The sequence below is a fragment of the Haliaeetus albicilla genome, chromosome 15 (genome assembly GCF_947461875.1).
Source record: "Haliaeetus albicilla chromosome 15, bHalAlb1.1, whole genome shotgun sequence".
In the NCBI taxonomy this organism is placed as follows: Eukaryota; Metazoa; Chordata; class Aves; order Accipitriformes; family Accipitridae; genus Haliaeetus; species Haliaeetus albicilla.
In genome coordinates, this window is record NC_091497.1 from 2,061,305 (window position 1) to 2,083,347 (window position 22,043).

Consider the following 22,043-nt stretch of genomic DNA (forward strand, 5'->3'; position numbering starts at 1 on the left):
CACTAACTGAAGCATAAGCATGACTGAGGTCTAGATGCACTTTGCTACCTCATGTATCACCAGTTTGTTAGCAGAATCATCAGGAATGAGGTATCCTCCTCTTCTTCCTGCTTTGGTCAGAAAATGCTGACCTGTTAAAACTCAACTTTGTGCAGAAGCAGATTAATTTTGCAAAGACAAGTTTTCTCATGAAGCCAGCAGAAAACGAATCTAACAACAAAATCAGTAGAAGTATCTGAACAGTCTGTTGACTTACACTTTTTGCACACATGTGGGAGTTATCATGGTTCACATTTTTTTGTGAAGAAACCTGAGGTTTGGTTTCATCCTACTAAAGGAAGGGAACACTTTAGAAATCTTTTTATTCAGAAGAGAGAAGTTTTCCTCCAAGCCACACCACACCCCAAACACTTTCCAAAATTCTGTGCTGTCCACATTTGCCAGCAGCAGAAGGAAGGAATATGGTGAGGAAAAGGGGCAACGATGACAACTGATTTAGCTTCACAGAATTTTTGCTATGTGCTGTATGTTTAAAATATTACACTGTGTCTGTTTATATCAAAGCGACACTAAGGTGCCAAGCACCTTCAGAACTGGCTTAAGCTAAGCACACACAAGCCCACTGAAAGCACCGGGGAACCTTGCATACCAAAAGTTAGATTTGCAGGTTTAGCCACCAAGTCTCTGGGAAAGCAACAGCAACAACATTTTTTTCTGTCATCAGACAATGCTAAAATCAACAAGCTTCTGATTAGAGACTCAGAGCATGTCTTTAAGATATGTCAGTAATAACAGACAACTCACTGCATGCTAATAATTGTTTTATCTACGTGCAGCTTCACACAACCTTTGGCTAAACTGAGGGTTCCTGTAGAGGATTTCAAATGTCTTTTTGGCAAACTTAGCACATCAAAATTTAATAATAATAATAATAATAAACAGCAGCAGCTGCTTCGGCTCCAGGACACATAAATAAATAAATTTGTATAAGGAGGACTTCCAGACATTTCGTAACTGTAGTTAAGCCTCATAAAAATCCCGGTGTGGTAATCCAATACACCTATGCTTATTGCTGAAATATCTTCTTGAAGCACAGAGAAGTTGGATTAATTGTTTCATTAGTTTACCATAGTCTGTAATTCCTAGCTCCAAATCTCTTTTATTTATTGTCTATCACCATGAGAACTCAATCAAATCAGCACAATTTATAAAAACAGACGAGGAGACTGCAATATACAAAGCATCTTTTCTTTACTAAATGAGCTTATATGACACAATTCTCAACCCCTAAAAAATATTTTCAAATGAAGTACAATTCATTACTGTCGGTTTTATTATTTTATCTATTCCAGTAGCACTTCAATACCTCTTTAAAGATCAGTGGATAAGTATTCAATGTTTGTATTACGATAGCTCCTAGAAGCCTTGACCACACTATTACCACGCTATTACCTTGACCACACAGTACACACAGATTCTTGGGGTTAAAAATACATAAATCTTATCTACTGAACAAAGCAGACAAACAAAAGAAAAGAAAAAAAGACATCTGTTTAGCCTTTCTACAGGTCTGATTTTTTTGTAAAACAATGTTGAGCAATATATTGAAAACTGCAGGAAAAGCCTATAGTTAACTTAGGGACTGAGCCTAGATATCTGGGATACAAATGTACTTTCTTAGTTGTATGGCTGGTTCCAGGTTTATTGGATTTTTCTTTTTACTGTATTGCATAGAATGGATCATAGCAAAAAGCAGGAGAAATACAAAAAATATGTATGCAGTAATATTTCCATTCCATAAACTATTCAAAAGAAGATAAAATTCTATGCCCAAATGTCAAAGGCTTATGGATGTGTGTACATACTTTCATATATATACATATATACTGTGTATATGTATATACACACAACATCTATATATGACTGCCAGAAATCCAATTCCACTTACTGTATTGTGTCTAACCTCACTGTTTCTTTCTATTCCTGCCTTGCTTACATAGAAGTATACACATATTCCTTGATGAGTAGCAATGCTTTGAAGATCAAGCTGTTGAAGCATCTTACATGTTCTTTTCCCAGTAAAATTCATTCTAATTAGTAAATACTAATAGATTTTAGTAACTTATACACCTTTTGTTTACAGGGAAGCAGCAAGCCAGTGGCTACTATTCTGTATATTTCTGAGGAGTTTGTTTTCATTATCCCATACATTTAGATTTTTTCCTCCCCCAAAATCTTGGTGTCAAAGAAAAAACAAAAAAACTGCAAAACCCACCTGACACCTCAATTTTGTGATGAAGAATCTACTGTTTGATGTTTCTTCCCCATATTTCCTACTTCAAATATTTTATTGATGAAACAAAGCAAATCTAAGATGTACTTGTATTTTAGTTTTTCTTTTCCATTATGGATAATAATTTGATAGTCAATGGTCTTGTTTATGCTATACTTTATGGTCAACTCCTTTGATTTGCCTTACGGACAAGAAATTGTTTTAAAGCCAAAAGCCATTGCTTTACAGTTGTTATTTAGAGTCTCCCACTGTCTAAAATAAATTGGCTTTCTGGTAGTCACATGATGGTTATATCTCACAAGTTTGTCTGGTGTGTTTCCTGTTTTGGGTTTGCTTATTAAACCGAAGAAAAGTTCCCAGAAGCTAGTGGTGGACGGGGAGAGACTGAATTGGCATCTTTATTACAATTGAATATTTTTTTCTGACAAACGCATGGGAAAAGAAGAAAACTGCATTAAGCATAACAACAGAAATGAAGGGCTTCAGAGGAGTCTAACTGCACCAAAAAAAGTACCATCTCCATCCAAGGATATTTTGGCCCTTCTCCGTGGTATTGTAAGTTGAAGTTCATCCCCTTCTTCTAATTTTGCAATGCCTGGCAAAAGATTTGGGATATTTTAAAGTTAATATTTCAAATACATTCTTTTCATAAACAGTATTCAAAAAGTCACTAAACGTCATCTTACAAACAAAAGCATGGCTTGTTACTTGTGACGAGTGCTTTTTTTATCTTTAGGCACATTCTTACAAACTGCAGCCTACCCAAAGCTGACACTTAACGTCCTCTGTGGAGCTGGACCTACTTTCCACTCTGCACTCAGCATATCACAGTCCACTTAAGCAAACACTGCAAAAACGCGTAACGGTGGTGTACTCAGATTCCTCGCGTTACGGTGATGTGACAGTCAAGGTCAGCATTGGGTACTGCCGGTCCTAGACCACTCTGTTCCCACACTTCTGGAAGAGGTCTGACGAGTTTTACCAACCAAATGAAGTTACCAGACAGCAGCTGACCCACTGCAGAGCACAGAAGTCTGCTTCCTGCCAGCCGTCCACCAGCTGATGCGATAACCGAAAGCACCTCGCCCTCAAGTCGCAGCCACTGAGCTGAGAGCGCATCTGACATCTGCTGCGACACGTGCTCAACAGCATGAGATACTGCAGTGAGATTTGGTTTCCCAGGTGAAAGCAGAAGGGCGGGAATTTGGGAAGCAGGAACCCTGAAGTGGCAGGATGGAGCCGAGATCCTCGTTAAGAGGGGGAGTAACACAAGGGTGAAATTAGAGGACAGATGAAATTGAAGGTGGTTATGATGCCAGAATGTGTGGGTGGAGGGGCAGAAAGTTAAAGAAAATGTTTGGTAGCCTCAATTGCCAGAAGGAAGTAGCTAATTTATTTTTATTTGGAAAAAAAAAAAAATTAGCTTCCTTCCCCATCCCATTTGTTTAATGCCATTACTTGCCAACAGGCAACTCTGTCATTCAATGTCACCCATTTTTTTATAAGGCATTGAAAAAAAAAGGTAGTTTTTATTCACACAGATCTTGCTGGAAAACAACAAAAGAGAAAACCCTCAAACCCACAATTAAGGGGAAAAGACAGACAGGTAAGAGCTACCAAACAAGGTTTAATGGGCCTTGACAATAATTCCTTAAATGCTACTGCAGGAATATACATATATAGAGAGAGAGCATTGAGCCTGCTGGACTTGCATTAAATATTTTAATTGGTCTTTCTTGTAGTGTTTCTAATTTGTGCAGTCAGAAAGAGCTCTTTATAGGAATTAACTACTTCTCATCTAACCAAAGAGTAAAAACTGCAGTAGCCATTACAAGGAGTAGAGAATTAAGCTGATAAGAAATATCTTTGGAAATCCTACAGTACGGTAGGCTAAATTGGGTGGCTAAAATTCATATATGATGTTTTAAAGCAGAACATAGCTCCTAAATATTTTACTGGGATAAGGGTTGAATTCCACATTTAGTTAAGTTAAACCAAGTTCTTCAATAAGGACAATATATACTCCTTTTGTCTGCATCTAACTGAAAGCACCAAAGTATCTAACCATATTGTATAGTCAATGGACAGAGGGGAATTGTTGAGATCACCAAAGTTAGATGCATACTCTCCAACTGCCTCCATTTATATAAAACTGTATTTTTTTAAAGTATTCTGTAATTTTGCAATTAACCAGATCCATGAATGCAGTCCATTTTCTTTACAACTGCCACAATACTTAATCATCCAACACTACAGATTCTGTTTGATACAGTTTATTTGCAAAGAAAAGGAAAACTTAGATATTTACCAGCAGTATAGCAAGAATTATTCGGATAAGACTGTGGCATGTTTTGGATGCAGCGAAACAATGTCACCAAGCTGAGATCATCACCAAACACATGGGCCTTCTTCCTCTGTATTAGATGTCCCATAGCAAATGTTGTATCAGTATATAAAACCTACAGAATGAAGAGGTGCAGACTTAAAATATATTGTATGGAGACATTAAAAATCCTTTAAACAGTCAGATGCTAAAATGAATTGAGCTTTCTCACCTGGCCATATATGAAAAAATATCCTGTTTCTTTGATCACTATTTTATTTCCTTGTTCTTCCAGAGCTGTTCCACGTTTAAAGCTCAGAAGCCAAGGGACAATGCTTGAATCATCTAAAAGAAACAATAAGTTTTGGGTAATCAGAAAGAAAAGTTACTTTTTTCATCTCCATCTGTCAAAAATTAACAAAGCTGACTTCTAGTCAAGACTTCCAGTCTCCCTAGCTGGATTTCCCCACTGAAAAGAAGATATTTGCAAGGGCTGTCCAGATGCAGGGACCTCTTGTTTTGTTTTTTTTTTTTAATTCAGTGACATAACTCAGTTACTGCTTTGAAGTTAGATAAAATTGGATGGAAGAGTTAATACATGGAATAGTTAGCTATAAATCATGGAACATACTCTTACCTTTCTGTTGGATGTCACTTTTGCTGTCAGCAATCAGTTGCAAACAAGCCTGCAGCACTGCAAAGTGAAAGCATTTTGAAATCAAAGAAACTACTTTAAAAAAAAAAAAAAAGGACATGAAAAAAAATCTTCTCTCGGTCTCACCACTTATTTGAAAACATAATCTATTGATTTTAATGCAGATCTTACTCAAATGTGCCAAAATAAAATTCATACCACAACACGTACTAGATAACTTTCAGAGATCATGCAGCTAAACAGGAGGCCTCAGATAGTAGCACAAGTAATACTTGCTTGTTTTAATCTCTGGTCCTAATATAATTGAAAAATGTAGCAGTAAGTCAAATGAGCTAGGAATCATCACATCAATTAGCCTGATTTTCTAAGCAAAAGCTCAAAAAAGCCCCCAACCCTCTGACAGAGATGAGATTTTCTAATGATGTTTACTATATTATTTAGAGAAATTAGTTTCCAGTCACAGTTGCTATAAAATATTAGTCATATATACTGGTTACACGGTACTTTCAAGCTACACTTTCAAAATCCATATACATGTACTTTCAATATGTTTTCAGATACCCACACTCAGTCAACCTATACTGAGACTAAGAGGCAAGATACAGAGATGACTGTTAGCAAATTAATGCACACATAACAAATAGCTTCGTATCTGTCAAAACTGATGCGTTACTCAAAACTGTAGAGACTGGCAACACTGAGAAAACAGGAGTTTGATCAGAGAAAAATATTGCGGTATGTTAAAATATAGGCTTGCAAGTGAAACAAAAATCTTTTAAAAAAAATCTGCTAAGCATAAATGTCAGGGAACAGGATAAAAGAGAAAAAGGATAGTTGCATTTGCGTAGAGCAGATTTTAATGAAAACATCTGGTTCTAGTGCTACACTGAAGGTTGGAAAACTGAGTAGTAACATTTACCGCACTTGACAGAAACCAAATGAATTTACTAAGAGTCAAGAGAAGAAAATTCTGCTGTGGACTGCTAAATCTCCGTTTTTGTTTACCTCTTTTCAGGTAAGAAAGCTGTGGGTCAGATTTGGCCACTCTTCCTATGACAGGCAGTGCCCTGCTCCATGGGGTCCTGTTTCTACATCGGCCAGTGGTACCCACATGTGCAACCCAGCGCCCAGCAGCACAAACTTCTCGCTGCACGGCAAAAGGGTTTGAGGAGAAAGCGGCCTCTCTCTGTATCCAAGTCTCCTTTCCAAGGGGACCTGCCTGAAAACACCAGAGGAGGGCTGGGTGCTCACCAGCACTCAGCGGTGCCAACCGGCAGCGGACAACGGTTCACGCGCACGCCTGGGAGCGCGTCAGCGTCGCAGCAATCGCGCAGCCCGCGAGACCTGCGGACGTTAACGGGAATGCTGTCCTGCGAGCTCCCATCTCCTACACTGGAACGTATCCTCGAGTGCTGTCAATACTCATCAGTAATGTGCCAAAATCTACTGATTTTCAAACCAAGAATTTAAAGACATCTGAATTCCCTGCCTTCTGATAAGGAATAGAAAAACCAAGCCAACACAAAATGAAAAAAGGTATTATACAGCAGTCATTTTTCTACCACACTTGCAAGTGACAGAATTTTCTGAAAAAGAAGCTTCCAAATACAATTGAAATGGGATTTTCTGGAGTCGCACAACAAAGCACATCGGGCAATTTATTTCGCAAGGTATTAATTCACTCTCCTTTGGAGCAAAGTGCATTCCTACTGAATGGAATTTGCTGATTCCCTAGTATTTCAGTAAGCTAAATCAAAATTTTCACTCCTGCTTTTAAAAAGAACTCATTAGTATGGCCACTGGATTTTTCAACTAACCAAGAGAGGATTTGTTATGATTTACGCTAACCAGCTGCTATGCAGCTGGGTACCAATGAGTAGCACCTACAAGCAGTGAAAGCTATGCCTACTTGAGCAACCTTGTTAAACCTGCTCTGCAAACTTGATGACATTCTTGAAACTATCCTGATTCACAGTTTGCAAGTCTGGATTTATGTTTCAGTTGTCTGCAGCATTGAAATACTAATCGTTATTGCTGAGAACTGCTACACAGGAATTGAAATTGGCAAGTTCCATACAGTCTGAGATCTTTTCCATCTTTCTAAAACACATACCAACTCTGCTTTATGCTACAGATATCAAAGCTACATATACTCTCTAAAGAAGTCTCACTGTCTCTTTTTTTTCGTGTATGCAGGTAGAAATAAGGCTCCACAGAATACAGTAAGTTTGTTTTTCATGGAGAAATATGGATACAACAGTGTCATTCATAACAATAAAGAGAACAGAAACTAGCACAGTGGCTGTTTTACCTAAAGCTGCAAAGGACAAATAATATCTAAAAAACTGTTTGAGGGATTGAATAACAACATGCTTCAAACAAATGTTCAGAAGCCAAGACTGACACACAACTATTTCCAGTATATACAGGTACTTCACTTTGATGTCAATGGAACTACATAGGTTTAAAATTAAGTAATTCATTGAAACAAATTCAGAGTAAACAACACTACTATTAAGGAGAAGATATGGATGTAGAGAGTATATTTTCTGGGAAGATTAACAGGGATTTTCAGTAAAAAGTTAAACATTGTTAAGCAATGTTAGCAATTCTATTCCAAGAAGGACCCAAATCTTACCTGAAGTACAATGTCAAGAATATATGCATTACAAAATATGGGTTGAATAGTTACTAACAGTACTGAGCAGAATAAATCAAAAGCTCTACCTGAATGCCCTTCAGCCCAGTGTAAATCAAACCTGAGCATCAGCTTTTTAGTCTAGAGGATTTCTGAATAATTAATAATGCAAGCAGAATACAGGATTTGTAAAACACCTCTTAAAAATGTGTAAAAATATCTAGACTTGAGTGTCACCATGAGGTCTAGCTGTACAAAACAGAGTGTATCTAGACCAATAAAGTGTTCTCCGTCCCCTTGTGACTTCATATAACAGCTTTGCTTTGACAAGCTTTTTTTTTTTTTCTGATTTTAACCGCTCTGCGGGATGTGGGTGGGGAGAACAACAATTCAGAGTCTGCCTTCTTCCATGAACAAAACAGCCAATTCTGAAGAAGTTAGTGACTCCAGATGCCTTTATAAACCACAGCCAGCACATGAAGGGTTGTGTTCTCCACTGGTTGAGCAATGTAACCACAATTTTTTTTAAAAAAGCTAGCTTTTGCAGCAGGATAGGAATGCAGCTTTCGCATATCTGCATGATTTAAGACCTGATATTGGTAGAATCAAATTTGCCCTCCCATGCAAGTTTTTGTATTATTTAACTTGCATAATCATTTTAATATTTTGCAATCTAACTTCATAATCCATCCAAACAAAATTTCAAGTTCATTATCTGTGAACTCATGCATAAATTTTAAAGTTGTGATATCTGAGGCCTGAAACATCTATCTCAATTTTTGCTGAAATAAAACCAAGCAAAAACCCTGAACTTTAAAAAACAGACCTGCTTGTTTAGGTTCCTTTTTTGGTCTAGATCTGTTCTCTGTAGACTTCCCAAAACATACTTAAACACTAGATAATTAAATTTATAAATGATATGCATGTTCTTGAACAATTTGTAGTTCTTCCCTTAACTTCTTTGTTTCTCATCACAAGAGATCTTCTTTTATGTTTTGCTTGTGCATTTTTATAGACTGGTTAAATTTGCTGCTTTTTAATTAAGAAGTCTTTATATGGCATTAATCATGGATTAAATCAGTCCCTGCATTAAAATTGCTTGGTCATAGTTACAGATATGACTCAGATCTAACAAATATCTTGGACATATTGATAGAATTATTTTGACCTTAACAGAATTACCAGTAACATGTTACAATCAGAATAACAAGGAAATCATTTACTAAGAATTAAGAAGACTTTATGTAGACTTCTATTACACAGTATAAAGCAGAATATTGTTTTCAAAAATTAGAGCCTATTTTGTGTATTTTTGATTGCACAGTGTTCTGCATAATACACAGCACTGAGTCATTCATTCATTAAGTGCAATTCTTCATGTAAAATTGCAGCATTGTATCAAGTCATTTTCTATCCTTTCACATAGAAGGGCCTACTTCCTTTTGAGTTAGACTGTTGTCAGCAGAAACAAAAAAGATTAACATATCTTTTCAAGAAGTAGGCCTCTTTTTTTTTTTTAATTAAGAGAACTCTTATATTTCCCCTCTTCAAACAATAAAATAAGTATTTTGAATATTTGGTGAGGGAATTTTATACGCGGCATTTGTTTAGACTAGTAACAAAAGGTTAGGTTTCTTGATTCAAAGATCACTAAAGTCAAGTTCCACTTGTGAAAGTTCTTGCTATCCCTCTGTCGCGGAGATCTAAAACAACAACATACAGAGTCAAAACACTTCTAACCAACAAATGTGCCAATTTGCCAAAGCAAATGTATCAATTTGCCAGTAAGGTAATTATACCAAGAACAATGGCAAAATTCTCACAACTTATACACCACGCTTGCATGGCAATAGTTATTTCCCATGGACACAACTGATATTGGAGTAGAATCTGGGAAATGCTAGTAAAAAAAAAAAAAAAAATTGCCAATTCACACGCCAGGTTAGCCTGCCTCATTGCTTTCTGGAATTACTTAGAATTGCTCCTCAGTTCCTTCCATACATGCAATCAGTCTGGTTGAGATGGATAACCTCAGTACACCAAAGTAAATATAGTCCATGGGTGCTCCAACCTCATCACAGCAGAATGTTGCCTGAATTTGAGTTTACAGAACACCCGATGCTCACCTCCCTAGTTGGCCGCGGGAAACAGAATCCCACAATAATGATCAGAACGAGGCACAGAGAGAGCATGTAAATGAAACTTGACATTTGTACATTGAACTGGCTTAGGTAATGGAACCTATATCTTGTTCCCAGACTCAAGTCCATATACAACTTAGAAAGAAACACGCAGGCAAGGCAATCAGTAATTGTCAACAGGGTGTAAAATTAAGGAGAGGTTTTTGTTGTGCAGTGATTTTCCTCTACAGGCAAAATTCATAAAAATAAAGACAAATAAGAAAAATTATATCTGTTCTTATGTGTCCTGATATGACATTTGTTAGAAGTGGTTAGATGATGTATCTGCCTGAATATTAATAATATGTACCTTTCAAAATCACCCATTAACTCCTACTCATTGTATCGAGAACTCTGGTTCTGACTGCTAGCTGTTTGGAATTGATGCCTGAAACCCATCTCTTCAACCTACTTGAGCTGGAAATTTTCTCAAGACACAGAAGGTACAACTACTGATGACTAATAGTTTTATGCATGAACACAGACAAATGCATACCCCATAAAAATATGAAAGAACCACCTTGTGTTATAGCCATTTTCATTCAATTGTCATTTTAATTAAAATTCTAATTTGTGGCCACTTTTATGCACACAACATCAAGCAAATAGAAAAAAAATATTAAAGTGGAAATTCCATATGTTCAAGAAAGGCTGTGCTGGGCCTAAAAAGAATCAGGGGGCATCCATTTTTGGAAGTTAATAATGAAAGTTTAAAAAGAAAACAGAATCAAGCCACAACTTTATAAATAAACAAAATAATGGTTCTATATTTTACTTCTGCTCTCTGATGAAGCACAAGAGAAGCAGTTATATATCGGTGACATTTTCAAATATTCACTTTCTCAGGAACTGGTCCACGTTAAAGTGAAATTATGGATCAACAATTAATTACGAGACCAGACTCTACTTTGAGACCTTGTTGAAGCAAACAGAAATAGGACAAGAACAAGGCACCTCACTCAATACCCTAATTTATCTGCCATGGTACCAGAATGAGTGCAGTGCATCTGCAAGACAATTTGGAGGCTGCTGGGATTCTGGTACCCGGAAATGGACATGAGAAGATCAAAATGCAGGGCTAGTAATTCCGTGTACACAACTAAGTGCCAGACAGGATTCAGCACCATGAACAACACCATGTTCTCTTATGGCACTCACTCTGCTAAAACAAAATTTATTAACTAGTAGGTTCATGACCATCAGTGAAATCTGATCCAAGAAAATGTAACATCTTACTGAACTCTGACAAGCTTCATTTGTTGTAATTAGAGCAGGCAGAAAGGTAGCCCTGTCTAACAGATGACCTTTTATATAAATGCAAGATTTGTAATTTACTGTTTTATAGACAAAAGTATGATGGCCATGTGAGAAACAGTTTTGTAGTGGGTCAACCTATGTAGCTTTTCCCTTTTAAATGAATGTTCATATTCTGTGCTTTCTGTCATCCATCCTAAATAATTTTAAAGCCAGCTGTATCTTTAAAAAAAAGCTTACAAAAATAAGTAGCTTAATTAGAATTTTATGTGAATAAAGGTAAATAGCTATAATCAGAGGTGGCTACCTGATGAGAAGAATCTTAAGTCTGCCAGAAGCACAGCTGAGGAGCCCACAACCCTTCTCTCCCCCATACACCCTCAAATAGCAACAGGAATAAAGATGAAAGCTACCATAAAGGGAACTAGCTAACTTGCAGAGTAGCGATGCTATAAAATTCATTTAAAAAAAGACATGCCTCCTTATTTTTGATGATACTTGTGCTTTAGATCACTAGTTTTTATTTGGGAGATGCTAGGGTGGGGAGAACGGGGAAGCTCTGTGGTTCCTGTGATAGGAAACAGGCTGCAAGAAATACAATTGAAGCAATCTTGTCCTCCGTCCTGTTTGTGAAATCGCTCTTAGCCAAGACCCTGAACCAAAGATTACTAATGAAATAGAATATATCCCATTTAAACCTATGGATTTTGGGTGGTGTCCTAAATGAATATTCTCTTTTGAGAATAGTGGAGGTAAGTAGAGTGATAATACTCTAGAACTTAAATTTCATTTAGCTTGCTGAAGCTTAAGTGAAATACATTTCACATTAATTAGTTACTCAAAAGCATATTTTAAGCAAACTTCGATTTAGTCTTTACCTACAAATTACTCCATTTCCACTTCATCTATTATTAATTTAAGATATGAGCTTTCATCAGTTAAAATAATCTAAAAGTATCCATAAGAGGATTGAACTGATTCAGCAACTCGAGAACATTTTTAGTTACTCAGTGCAATTAAAGCACGTGTGCAAACTCTTATAATAAAATTCTGTATTTCATCCTATCAGGCATCGGTGTGTTTGGAAAGAGAAAAAGAAAAAAATGTAGGCATTTTATCCCCAAAGGAAACAAATGTATGCCATCAATATTCCAACATTATCATACGCATCAGAAGTCCTTTATGGAGCACAGTCTTCAGTGTTCTCTGCAGTACCTTTTAAAAAGGCCACGACAGAAAAAATCTTGCTGGATAGGCATGCCTTTATTAATTTTGTTAATTATATTAATAGATTGTTTTAATGTAGAAATGATGCTAAACTTCTGAATTCCTTGTAGTCTGCCTCTTTTGACAGGTACAAGCCAGCCTTTCTCTTTGAAAACTCCTACTTCCCTAAAGTTAAGGAGCTTTCTTGTTACTTCTCTCTTTTAGGATGAGCACGTTTTCCCAGAAAAATGACTTGGCATTTTTAATAATAGCTTTCCCTCCCTACTATTGATCAGAGAGAAACAAGTTAGGCATCAGCCTGAGTTGAGACTGATGGATTTAGAATCGAGCAGTTTACTGTCCGAATGATTTAAAGTTGCCTTACTCGGCTCTACCGCATCATCGAGCAATACCTCTGCTACAAGCAGCAGGTTTGGGATCTAACGTTCAAAGTCCAACTGGCAGATAGCATGAATATCTGGTACCTTAGGTAGTATGGTAACCATTAAGAGGATTCGCCTACAGTTAACACCATCCATTCAGCGGTAATTGTGAAAACCGTAACAGGCTCTGGGAGCACAGGTCCGCCAACAGGAGAAGGCACCGCTCAAGCACTGCTGCTTTCCCGAGACGGTATCCAGACGCGCATCCCAACCCACTCCACCAGATGCTATTTACCTGTTTCTTCCGTGTGCACAACAGACCTTCTTCCCCTGTTTCTGCTCCCGTTCCATATTTCGTTTTGGAAGCTTTCAGCTGGGCCAGGGCCAGGCAGCCTGTTCTCCTAAGGGGGAGAAGCAGCAATCCGTGAGAGCAGCCCTGCGTTTGCTCATCCCCTGCAAGCCAAAACCCAGCCCTCCGGCTTACCTGCCCGGCGCCAGCTGCAGACGCTCGCAGGAAGGAAGAAACGGGGGTACCCGCTTTGTTTTCATCGGAGGACACGGGTGGCTGGTCTAGCAGAGACCTCGCGTGGACCCTGTAGATCAGCTTGCTGCGCAGAGCTTCTAGTTCTGTTTTCAGGGCGATAACATGGTAAAGAGACACTGCTGCAAGACAAGAGGACAGGAGCATTGCAAGCCACAGGAATGTGACAGAAAAAAGTCCCGCGGTGCCTGAAGCAGCACCAGGGGGGGCAGAGGGAGAGGAGGCGGTATCCTTCTGTTGGATGACGTGCACACAGTCCACGGATTTCATCGCTGCTCTTTCCTCACTAAAGCCAGAGGGAGAGTTCAGCTGTCCCCTTCCGAGGTGCAATCCATGTTACCAGTTGCTCTCTGAAACTAAGGGCATCCAGAATAAGTGAACAAAACGCCCAGATCATTTCCTGTCATATGAAGCCGTTGATAGAACCATTAAACCTAATGTACAGAGCGAACATCTAAGGTTCGGTCTCCGTTTAGTTTTCTTCTTTCTCTGCTGCATTTTGGAAATGAATACTTTCTCATGAGCTGCTTGCTTAAGCTACCTTCCTCCTTTCACTTTCAACTATTTATTTATGTGGCAGCTTGCTATTACCATTATCTTTAAATTTAGGCACAGCCGGTACCGCTGGTAATTTAGAGCCTTATCTAGAAATGCAGAAACAATGTAAAGTTTCCTGGTAGCATATCAGCCAATGCCACTTAAAAGACTATTCTGCCACCTCTAGCAACCACCCAATATCCTGCACAGACAAGTAATTCTTTTCCTAAATGCAGAGGAAAAACAATTATACCACATATCTTAACATGCCCCTAGAAAGCACGTACCCACTGTGAGAAATGATACAGAAATCAGTGCAGGGTGGAATAAGAGCAGAATACCATACCGTTTCTGCACCTATTTTCAAGGCTAAGTTAAGGTGGAAACGGGGCTGCATTTTGAAGGAAAGAAACCAAGGTAGGTTTTTTTTGAACAGAATAAGCAATTATTAGAACTAAGCAGACATGCCTTGAAGTATCACATCAGAACATTGCCAGCTTAGTACTGACTGTGTTCCAAAAATAAAATGACAGTTGGAAAAGAAGTGCTATTTAAGAAAGTGAAGCCAAGTGAGAGAATGAAAGTTATAACTAGCTGTCCAGGAATACTGAGAAACAATTGGCCGGTGAGGTCTCTGCAGTCATTAACATGTAATAAAATAACAGATGGGTATATAATTAGCATCACTCTAGTCACTTCTAGGGAAAATAGGCTGTTGCCAGCCTCCACACCCTCTTTAAATGAGGTCATTATTTGGGCTGATAAAATAACTGTGGTGACACAGAGGACTTCTGTAAGACATCTGGCTTTGTCTTGCTTATCATTCTGATAAATGAGAATTTCAAAGGGGCCATGAGGAAAATCAGAACAGCCCCCACACAGCAAATTGTTAAATTCAACAGGTATTTCTAGTTGAGTATCAAAGGGATCACTCTGTTTGCAACCTTGTGTTGCTGTACAGCGTCATAAGCAGTTAAGTGATTTGAAAGAAAACACAATTTTAGACAACTTTTGTGATGACAAAAACATAGTGGAACAATAAATAATGACAGTGAGAAATCAATCATGAAAAACAACATTAATTACCTAGAAATATACTTAGTTTAACAACTTCCATTTTAACACAATCAAATGAAGCTTCAGTAAATTGCAGACTACTAATTACATTAAAGCAAAAACTCAGAAAAATTACTTTAAAAGAAACAAAACAAAAAACCCCCATGCCAGCTGCAGAGCCTGGAGCATGGAGTCAGTGCCTCGATGCTTGCCACTATGTCTTGTCATAAAATACTGTCGTTATGATTCCTCTTGTTGGCAGAACTGCAAAGTAATCTTTAACCTGCTTAAAGCAAAGTCAGTAAAATTAACACATGTGCAGTTTCTTCTGCATTTTAAACTAAGGTATGACTAATGAGGACTAAGGAGCGCTCAGATGAGCCTTCCATTAGCAGACGTGGGAGGGTGTTGACTCCAGCTGAACACGAGCTCTCAGTGGAACATTCTTCTTGAAACAGAAGTGTAATATTTGGATATATATACTGAAGCAAAATATTAAGCAAAAATAAGAGGTAGCAGTAATCGTGCTTTTACATCGACAAAACTGTTTACATACAGTTATAACTGCCAAAACCTAACAGTGAAAAGGGTTCAGAACAAAAATCCAGAATGAATAGAAGAGGCCTAAAGAACTCATCATGGAAAGGGCATTCAGTTTGTGGTTAGCAGCCTGCGCCTACTGGCCAGCCTCCCTGAAAACCCTTTTGCAAAAGTACGTACCATGTTAACTCTTTTTGGCTCAAGACACACACACTATGCCACACATGCACACAGTAAAACCTTAGGACAACAAGTGACCACCTCAAGCGCAGTTCAAATCACTGTTTTCCAGACTATTTCTAGAAAAGAAAATGCCACTGCATTAAACAGCAGAAACCTAGACCTGGCCATCTAACTCTCAACTAAATCAAGGCTGGTTAAACCTTCCAAGATGTTACACCAGAAACAAACCCTGTCATTTCTGCAGGCAATTAATTTTTTTCATTTCTGTTATGCAGAGTATCAGATTAAATGATTAAGATGCACCCTGCTAACATGTGAATTTATAAAACATCATCACCACATCTGCGGGGAACCAAGGCAGAGATAGTAAGCAATCACACAGGAAATTTGTGGTTGAACCAGAAACTGAACTCTTGATTTCCTGAAATCCAGTACTGTATTTTAACCACAAAAGCATCTTCTTTGAGAGGGAGGAAAATCCCATAATGAAGTTTAACGTACAAAAGAGAAGCAGATGATTCGAATATGAAGACTTGGGTAAAAACCCAATTTACTGAAGAAATGTAAAAGTTTACTTAAAAACAAAAGTTCCATTTTTAAAAGGGAGGTTGTGCAGATGCTACAACCCAGAGATCCAGGCAAATATCGATGGCCATACTAAAACTACGCCTCCAGTGGCAAAGGTCCAACTTCACATACTTCTGAAGTAGCCATAAAATGGAACTGGTCCCTGTGGTTATTACAAAAAGAAAGAGGCCACGATAGCTTGCCTTACTACACAAGACAGTGCAGAACAGATAGAGGAGCAAAGAATAAGCACAGGTTCCATTTTAAACACATTTAATTTCAGATCCTTTCTGAAGATGGACAAAAAGGATGGACTATTTTGGAGGAGATCAGAATAAATCCTGTATGACAGTTTTCTGCTATTACAGATACCTGTATTAAAGAGTATTCATAGATAGCCCTCTGAAAGAGTACACATTCCCTTCAGGGACACTTAATTAGTTCTTTCAGCCATTAACTGCAATTTACACAGTAGCAAAACCAGGTAAGTTCCCATCTCAGATATAGATCAAAAAATCACTCTGTTTGTGGATATTGTGCTCCTGTGGCTGTGTATCTTACATCCTATTATCTTAAATTTTAGGATTGCATACCTTGCAAGTAAAGGACGTTATACAAACAGTTAAAGACTTATTTGACATATTAGCTTGTTAAAAGGAAAAAAAAATCCTATGAGATTTTTCTGAAGCAAAAAAGGTATTCTTTTCTCTTTGCCTCCCAATTTCAATATTGCCTAGGATAACATGAGTGTCTCTGCACATTTTAGTTATGCTTGTTTTATTCCTTGCATAAGACTTTATTTCTCCAGACATCTAGACAATTTGGGTCCAAATCTGGCATGTATACTACACAAACATACAGCTGGCTTGCACCCATCATTACTTTTTACATGGTTACTACAGTGCTTTCAAAGAGAAGAGGAAATGGCACAGGAAGGAAAAGCAATTATTATAGGTGTCTCTCAAAGTATGCAGCAGAAGCAACAAGAAATAGAAAATAATTTTTAAAACATATACAATATAAAAAGAAAACACAAGATTTATATACTACAGCAGCTTAATGCCAGCCTCCTCCCCTCCCTCCTCCCCCCCCCCCCGCCCATGATATAGCAAATCCTTCTTACTGCATAGGGAAAAAGGAGCTCTGTCATACAGCTGTAGCTCACTTCTAATAGTCTCACTGGCTTGGCTATTCAGCAACACGGAGTATTGCATTTCTCCACCTCTTCAACACTATGCAACTTGACAGCTTTTGCACAGATGGGCTAAAAATGCATTTGTATGGTAGCAAAATAAACAAGAAGCCATGGCCCTTCGTGTGGGAGTGGCCACTCTGCTGCTGCTACGATCTGTGGACCTTTAATAGAGGGCACAGGACAGGGATCCAAGTATTTTCAAATCATAGCATTATTTCTTCATAGCTTTAGCTAATTGCTACACAGTCCCCGAGTCCTCAAGGACAGAAAGAGTTCTCTGCCTGACCTTGCCCTTTGCATTTTTGTAAATAATTAGCACACACCAGATGTAAGCATAATGTAAAACAGCTGTAGAACTTCCTTTCTTTCTGTCTTCAAGCAGCAAAATCCATTCCTTAGTCCCTCATCAAAACTAGCGGCAACATCTCTCCGAACTTGGTACGTGAGCATGCTTACATTTTGTCAGCAACCTTGCAGTTTTGCATTATTTGGGTCATTGCTTAAGATTAAAGATGTATCTCTAATTATTATGAGTGAAACCATGCTCTGTAATACTTTAAAACCAGGTCTGCTCTTAAGCTGTATTGCCTTTCAGAGAAAGAAAAACTGCTGTTTTGAAAAAACATAGAGTTATTCTGTCCCCACCCAAACTGAAGCATAACAAATTAATCACACTAAGGTTTTCAAAACATTTCCAGAAAATATTGTGTATCTTCCTTATCTACTTACAGAGACAGAACTCCGCAAAAACTGTAAATGAAGACCCTGAATAGGGTCCAACAAGGGATTTAAAGCTCAGACACGTTCAGTATCTTCAGTGCACGTAATTTTTGTTTAGCTGATGGTTCTGTATTTTCACAAAATCTTACCTACCTATACTTGATCTTTTTAACAGACAACAAGTCCCCTGCCTTTGGTTTAGGTTTCATTTCTAGCATTTCAGTTTAGATAGTAATATGCTTTTTTGAATATTTAAGCAGTACCTGCAAATTCTGAGAAATTCAAACACTATATTTTACCTTTGTCTGATATGACAGCCTATACATATCTACTAAGCAAGTGAATATAACATCATGAGACATTCCAGGACACAGTTTGCGTTGTACCTTGTAGCCCAGATGCTTATCAATTTTTAAATAAGAAAAAGCAAATGCAAGACTTGTATTCTTCAAAGTAACACTGCACATATAAGGTTTAGTGACACAGTTCACAAGACAGCAAACTGCTTTTCATTTGCAAAGGGCAATATTCACATGAAGTACCCAAATCTGAGTTGCTCCTTTACTTTCATTGCTTCAAGAATTAGATTTTTTTAAATTATTTTTTGCATTCAGAATTAACAGGCATCTTGAATAAAGTGTCAACATGTACCACTTACCTCCCTACCCCTGCTTCCTAGGTATTGGGTTAAAATTGAACTATAAGCCTTGCAATAATCCAGGTGAGGACACACATTTTGCAGCTTTAGAAAAGACAGCAGTAAATCCTTATTTTCTGGGTATTTCACATTAACCATGCAGGACGGGAGCAGAGGTGATAGAAGTTCTAGGCATTTCTCTGTAAGAGAGTAAAAATTGCTTCAGCCCAAGTATCCCACTGTAGCTACATGAATTAACTATAAACCTGCTAGAGTGGCATTATAGCATTTAAAATTGACATTTAAAATATTACCAGCAACAGGTGGTAAAACTAGTCAGAAATACTTAAAAAGATTTCCTAGGTGACATAATATTTAGACCATCTCTTAGTCCCCCAGATAACAGAACATGTTAGAAAGTGATGGAGAGCTACCACCTATCAGTTTTACTTATTAACACTTGCTGAAAGTGAGGACACATGACAAAGCTTAGAAACAGGTATTTGTAATACAGTTTTTCCCTGCTGTAATAGCTTTCCACAAATGCCACATTAACAATGCAGATGTCTATTCCATGTGCTCTGGTTTTAGTAAGTAACTGAAAATGATACCTTGAGGTTCATCAGTTACCATACATACAAAAATACCCCTGTACACATACTGAAGACAGGCCACAAACTATGAACAAGACATTAACAGCACTTTAAATGTATCAATTTATTGCATATGTCAGTACATAAAAATAGAAATTTTTTTTTGTAAAATTAAATTTATTGTAAAAAAGACTAGAATGAGACTGTAAAACTTTGCCACAATTAGCACATATACAGTAACATTTATGCTTTGTCTACAAAACTTAAGAATACTTTATAAGACATTTTTGCTTTGACTATATATTGAAGTCAAATAAAAAGCTTGCATCATATATTCAATGACTGTTTCTGAATTCAAAACACAAGTGTTATTTAGAACTTCAATATGCTATCTCTATTTACACTTCTGCAGGGTTCCACCCTAAATTATACAAAGCAGGATGGCATTGTAAATCCTCCTTAATGGGATACATTAGGCTGATCCCACTACAAGCAAGAGGCACAGATTTCATATTTGGCAGAAGTGCCCCTAGCAAAATCACCTGTCATTAAAAAAAACCAACGTACTTCTCAAGAGTTAAATTATGAAATACAAATGGAGGTATGTCTGCATCTTTTTGCTAATAGAAGAGACCATACCTTGGAGTCTCAATTCAGCCTTGCATTCTTCACTGTGAACTTCCAACGTGATGCAAATGATTAGCTTAAGAGATGCTGATATGCATATTTTGTATAGTTAATCCATCTGCCCTTCAACTGAGAGATTGTCCGTAGCCTACCAAATGTATTTGTGCTCTATTTCTAATTTTACCTGAGAAATGGACATGAGGGCAGCTACACGTTAGCTTTTCTTCAGATGAAAGCATAGCTTATCTCTCTGCATTGCACAGTTCAGAAACAAATACTGGGAATGTAAACTTGCAGTAGCAGGAAGCCTCAAGTATTTCCACTAATTAAAACCACACACATGTGTGCACGCAAGGTCTTATACTGGATGCTGCCTTACAAGGACTCTACTGCTACAGCTGTTCCAGTTCAATTCCTGACCCCCCACTCTTTTTTTTTTTTCTTTTCCTCCAAACATAAAGTTCCTCTTATAAAAGAGACAATTCCTTTAATGAGTATATTTAAATCAAGAGGCTTTCTTACAAACCTGTGAAAATAACTAACTGCCTCTTCCCAAACTAGAAATTTATATACACAGGACAAATACTTGGGAAACATCTATACACAAACAGAGAACTATTAAGGGAAAACATATAATGATATTAAGTGGAGTAAATGCAACAGTACCATAATACACCTTTAGGCAATCTGAAGTTATTACTACGCTGTTGCTTGAAGTTCACTTCTTAGCAGCAGGTAACTGTGGGTCTCCATCACACAGACCATAAAATAAAAACAAGTCTTGACTTATCAGAACAAGTTTCTTCCCCCTTCTCCCTCCCTTAAAAGATTGTACGTACAGCAGTGGAATATTTGCATTAAAAAAATCATTTCCTTCCTATTTTCTTTCAGTGGATTTCATAGCCAATGCCATGAAAAATAGCACGATAATAGACATTCATTCACAAGGGTACGCACCCAATCCATTAAGGGAGAAGTAAAAATGCGCCTACGTGGAAGGTGGAAGAAACCGCATTAAGTGTAAAGGATGCATATATGACAACTGTGTCTTCTCACACCCACTACTTGCAAAAATCAGACAAAGTTTCATCTTTCTGTCCTGCAGACAATATAGTGAAAAGATATGGCTTGATAATCAAAAGTAATGTTTAGATACAGTCAACTTCAAACCGTTCCAGATTGCCATAACCTAATGCCACACATGTGACTTTGACTTAGCAACTGTGTGCCCAAATAAGAATATTTCATTTGCATACAAGTGCCACATAATACTGGGAGTATTCGGGGTTGAAGTTTTTGTTTGTCTTTGGCAGGAAGTGGGGCAAAAAGTCATGTTACTTTAGAAATCGACATTTTTATGAAAAGAACAATGGTATTTAATGGCAAGTTATGACAACTTCTGAAACAGTTATTTCTCTTCATTCTGTCTCCAACAAGTAATCTATTCTTTTGGCTTTATCAACTCATTTTTAGAAAAGCAGTATTTGCCCATTTATTTTCCTTCTCTCCCTCCACCTTAGTTCTAAAGCAATGTGAAGTAGCTGAAACAATCTATGCAAGCAGCTCACGTTGTCATTTTAGAATACAGCAGGGAAAGGGAATGCTATGCCTACTGACTCCCTTCTGCTATATAAACACTCTCCGCCCCCCTAGCCAAACTTCACCAATATACCTTCCCCACCTGCCTCCCCCCTCCCCAAAAATACCACCACTGGAAGGCTGACGAGATAGTTTTGGTTTCACTTGGATTTAAAACTATGCTCTGTCTATGATTTTAGGTCTACAGATCCAAAGAGGTCTATAGCTTTTTCAATCAACTCTAAGAAAACCTTAATAATAGTATGACAAAGGATACCTACCAGAGAAAGCAGCAACTTCTAGTATGAATATGTTTATTTAAAAATAAAAATAAAAT

The 22,043-nt window shown here is 37.6% G+C and overlaps 1 protein-coding gene across 3 annotated transcripts; it reads right to left on the bottom strand.

Moving 5' to 3' along the window:
• Positions 1-1,234: 1,234 nt before the first annotated feature.
• Positions 1,235-21,935, bottom strand: TNFSF13B (TNF superfamily member 13b). Of its 3 annotated transcripts, XM_069802345.1 has the most exons (8): positions 20,141-21,935; positions 18,930-19,108; positions 13,417-13,829; positions 13,228-13,333; positions 5,254-5,310; positions 4,849-4,961; positions 4,602-4,752; positions 1,235-2,888 (listed from the first exon to the last, which is right to left on the bottom strand). In XM_069802345.1, exons 3-8 carry the CDS (start codon positions 13,741-13,743, stop codon positions 2,776-2,778), a joined length of 867 nt encoding a protein of 288 aa, XP_069658446.1. In that variant the 5' UTR covers positions 13,744-13,829; positions 18,930-19,108; positions 20,141-21,935; the 3' UTR covers positions 1,235-2,775. The 3 variants fall into 3 exon arrangements, with proteins under 3 accessions (XP_069658446.1, XP_069658447.1, XP_069658448.1); XM_069802346.1 differs by lacking the exons at positions 18,930-19,108; positions 20,141-21,935 and adding an exon at positions 17,480-17,761; XM_069802347.1 differs by lacking the exons at positions 18,930-19,108; positions 20,141-21,935 and adding an exon at positions 17,480-17,759 and having other exon boundaries at positions 13,417-13,595.
• Positions 21,936-22,043: the final 108 nt, after the last annotated feature.